The 4,493-nt window shown below is 36.9% G+C and overlaps 1 protein-coding gene across 1 annotated transcript in view; it reads left to right on the top strand.

Annotated features, from left to right (window-relative positions):
- Window positions 1-4,493, top strand: part of GNAQ (guanine nucleotide binding protein (G protein), q polypeptide) — a 166,232-nt gene that overhangs the window by 106,738 nt on the left and 55,001 nt on the right. Inside the window, exons 3-4 of the mRNA XM_006769018.2 lie at window positions 1,288-1,416; window positions 4,006-4,135. Of these exons, the coding sequence (XP_006769081.1) occupies window positions 1,288-1,416; window positions 4,006-4,135 (259 nt within the window). The remainder of the gene's footprint in view (window positions 1-1,287; window positions 1,417-4,005; window positions 4,136-4,493) is intronic.

Below are 4,493 nucleotides of genomic sequence, written 5' to 3'. Positions count from 1 at the left end.
TTAGTCTTATTCACAGTTAATTACTTTGTGTCTACACTTCGTAATTGTCTTCTGAAACCATTTCTATATTGTGACTCTTGGAAGTAATGAAGATGCCACACAGAACAGTCTCATTCACCTGTTTGTCATCAGTGATATCAAATTAGGCCATTCTCAAGGTTGGAAATTAATTTTTGCACTTTGAGAGAATGAAAAGTGAATGGAATATATTTTTTAAATGCCAAAATTATACTAATAGAGAGCATAGATGTTGCCAGGCGTTAGGATTGGGATGGGGAGCATAGGGCAGTTTTGTTGTGGTAACAGAACAATTTTGTATCCTGATTGTGGTGGTGATTGCACGAATCTCTCTATATGTGATAAAATTTCATACAACTATATGTCCCCCAAATATATGTATGTGTGTGGGTGTGTGTGTGTAAAAACTGGTCTAAATAAGGTCTGTAATATAGTTAATAGTACTATATCAACGTCAGTTACTAGTTTTGATCATGTATTATGGTTACTAAGTTTTTACCTTAGGGGGAGTGGGGGGAGGGTGTAAGGGATTTCTCTGTAATATTTTGCAATGTCTTATGAGTCTAAAATTATTTCAAAAATATGTGGGGGGTTTTTCTCCAAAAGGAATAGAAAAATATAAGCTGATAAATTTAAAGTTTAGGTTTGGTGACCCTAAACACTAGGAATATCTGAACTTAGCGTTACCTCAATAACTAGAAACCTCGTGGCTTCACTTTAATCATGAATGATTTAAACTTTGGACAGAAGTTTGGATAGGGTATTTTGTGTCCTCTCTTAGGCATTAAGGAAATACATTCCAAGAAGAAGCTGTCATGTTCTGCAAAAGGCAAAAAAATAAAAATGCATTCTGACCTTATATGTAACTCTTATCTGTTTATTTATACAAACATCATTTATATAAAGAATTTAAAAGCTATTTGCTTTAAACTTCTGTTTTACCCACCAGACCTGCTAAACAAGTAGAGGATAGGAGACTCATTTGACTTATTTTCTTCTCCCCCTTTACTCTTGTATGAGTTCTAGTTGATTGTAAGAGAAGCAATGAGCAATACAGTGAACCAGTTAATCCCTAGAGAGGTAATCTTGCTCTGACCAATGGAAGATTGAGTTTAATCTTTCGAGTTCCCTAACTTCTCTACCACTTTCTGAGATCTTTCTTTCTATTCTCCACTTCTCTCTTATGATTCATTTTTGTCCTTCTCTTTCCAGAGGCAGGTGTGTTGTGATGGTGTCACTGACGTTCTCCTTGTGTCTTCCCTCCTCTAGCTATCTTAATGACTTGGACCGTGTTGCCGACCCTGCCTACCTGCCTACGCAACAAGATGTGCTTAGAGTTCGAGTCCCCACCACAGGGATCATCGAATACCCCTTTGACTTACAAAGTGTCATTTTCAGGTAGTAACTGAGTCCATACAACCCACTTCTGAACTGTTATGCTTTGAGTACACTTGGTGAACTCTATAAATATTGAAATCATATGTATGTTTCAAAACAGTATCATCATTATACCAATTATCATCATTAGATCCACAAAATGAAACCGTGTGTTCCCTGAAAGAGGAAGCAAAGGAAAGATATGTGGGCAGGTTTCTCATTTCAGGTTAAATTATCAGAAAATCAATGAAATCTTAGTTTGCTGATGGTTGAACAAAATCAGTTCCTCCAATATTAGTCCTGATTATAATTTGGGGAGGAATCATTTAATCTACAAGGACGATGGATATATTTTTAGATTTTTATAAGATATGAATAATCTTATGACCCTATCAGTAATAGAACTTAAATGTTGGCAGAAGCTCTTTCAGGTCATTGTTTCCTCCAAGCCCCCTGGTACCAATGCAGAATTCTTCAGTAGCAATAAAACTCTGGGATGCTTTGTATTCCTAAGATACGTGGCTTGAAAATTTTCAAAACACATGATTTTAAATATGGATTGAGTAACCTAGTCTAAATTTGTGAAAATTTATGACTTCCTCCCTCACAGCTGCTGTTCTGAGTAATACTTTAGCATAGGTATTACCTTTCTTTAAGATGAGGAAAAAGTAAACAATAGTGATTACTTTCACTTAATCTCTTACTCCACCATCACTCAGTTGTACTGTTAGGTAGAATACAAACCACAGGGTGAGAAAGGAAGGCGTGTGAGTCTCTTTGAGTGTGGAGAGTTGAGTTCCTTATTAGAGCCCATCCCACTAAGGAAAACTGCGCGCGATGCGGGGCTGTGAAGTAGAAGGGTGTCATTCTTGCTGTGTAACTCTGCCACGAGACTGATGAGCAGGCCCTCCGCTATGCCCTGCCAAAGCCCCCGCCAGAGTCCTGTGTGTTTTCTTCGTATCAGTCTCTGCACCCGTGGTCGCATCTAGCTGCCCTACTCTGCCCTAGTAGACAGATCCCAAAGTGGGAGACATGTTGGAAATGATTCTGAGCCTCAGTTTTTTTCATCTGTGTAACAATTGCATTAAATGATCACCAAGGTTCCTTATAGCTTTGACTTTCTGGATTACTTACATGTTTGAGTTCATTGCATTTAGAGATATTTAATTTGAAACACCCAAATTTCCTTCCTCTTATAACGAGACTACAGAATATTTTCAGAAAACATATAGCATTTCTGGGAGATTTTCATCTCCTTATTGCTTTATAAATAATAACTTCTGAAACCAGGTTACTATTACATCTTATTTTTTTCTATATTGTGTGCACTCACATTTAAAGAATATTTTTGCCACTGCAGTAATAGTAGTGACTTTGAAAAATAATTTCCTGCCAACATCAAAAGCATGTTGTAGAGATTAATGTGACATGATTTCATGTAAATGAGTAGCATACTATTTACTCAACACCAGGGAAAAGCTAGCATTTGAATTTTTCTAAGGACCTAAGAATCCTAGTTTTGATGTCCATCATTCATAAGTCTCCTGAGTCCATGGTTTTGCCTCCGTGATACGTCTTCTGTGCCTTAAAGAACTTTTAGAAGCAGTCACTGGAAGAGCCTTAATTTCTTAGTTTAGGTTTAATGCTTAGAGAAAGGAGAACACCAGGAACAACTGCAATCTTCAACAAATGCTTACAGAGCCATACTCTCAGACTTTTCCCCTAAAACCCTCACTCTCTGAAAGTATTTTATCCTGTGAACATTGTGCACATTTTCGTTGAAGTATGGAACAATAGTTTGAAGAAACTTGGATTCAGTGCCAAGTGCTGCTCGGTATTTTCATATATGTACATAATCACTCAAATTAATTGATAATGTTGGTTTCTGAGCAGTAACTCGGCACAAAATTGAAGTGTTAAAAACAAATCCTTGAAATAGTTCAAATGATGGCCTCTTGTAGCATATTTTATGGCAGATTAGCAAGCTCTTTTATGCTTAAGGCTAATCGCACCGTTACCAATATGACTGGACCTGTCTCAAATTATTGCTAATATTGGAAGGGAAAAAAGCCCCAAATGCTTACCCTACTGAAAAGGATCAGGGGAGTTGTGTTTGGATTCAGCTGAAGCATCACACACAACTTATATGGAATTGTAGGGCATCTTCCATCTTCTCAATGTATATGCAGTCATTTCTAGCATCTTTGAGAAATATATGAGGATCTTCATTCTCATTTATAGGAAGATAAACTGAAGTCAGTATTTGCCATTAGGGCTTAATACAAATAAAACTCATTTTATTTACTCCTTAGTGCTTGATTAAATAAAACCATTTTTCTTGGCTTGGCACAGGATTATTTTTTACAGAGTTATAATTTTCGTACACATCTGGTAACATTCTACTAACCACAATGATTTATTACCCAGAATGCCTTGATTTTGGTTTCTCGGTAACAGAAAATTAGTAGATGTTCAATAAGTATCAATTGAATTGACTTGGATAACTATTCTCTTTAGAGAGTATTTTTCCTAAGTTTTGTAAGTAAAGCTATAGTTATATTGATTTTTTTTCTTTATATCCTATTAATATGAATATTGTTAACCTTGCAGAATGGTCGATGTAGGGGGCCAAAGGTCAGAGAGAAGAAAATGGATACACTGCTTTGAAAATGTCACCTCTATCATGTTTCTAGTAGCGCTTAGTGAATATGATCAAGTTCTCGTGGAATCCGACAATGAGGTGAGTGCCCGTGCACAGGCAGTGGGTGGTCATTTTATTATTTGATACAAATAAACGATAGGATGTCGGGTGTGGGATATGGAGTAAACTGACTTCCTTGCTTTCTTGACTATATTGACTTGGGGTACACATGGTACACTCAGAAGGGTAAGCTCTTTTGTCCGATGTATGAGCAGTTCAGCTCTAATTAGATGCAATTTGATACTTTCCACACTATGCAGAGGCTCTGAAAATGAAAATAACACAGAAATCTTAGCCTAGTCATCAGATCGTAGTGTAGCCTTCTCCCTGCAGGCTGGAGTCGGGAGTGTGGGAGTGAGTCAGCCTGTTTTGTTTTGGTTTCATTTTGTCTAAATCA

This window comes from Myotis davidii, unplaced genomic scaffold (assembly GCF_000327345.1).
Source record: "Myotis davidii unplaced genomic scaffold, ASM32734v1 scaffold98, whole genome shotgun sequence".
Taxonomy (NCBI): domain Eukaryota; kingdom Metazoa; phylum Chordata; class Mammalia; order Chiroptera; family Vespertilionidae; genus Myotis; species Myotis davidii.
This window is presented reverse-complemented; position numbering and strand designations above follow the sequence as displayed.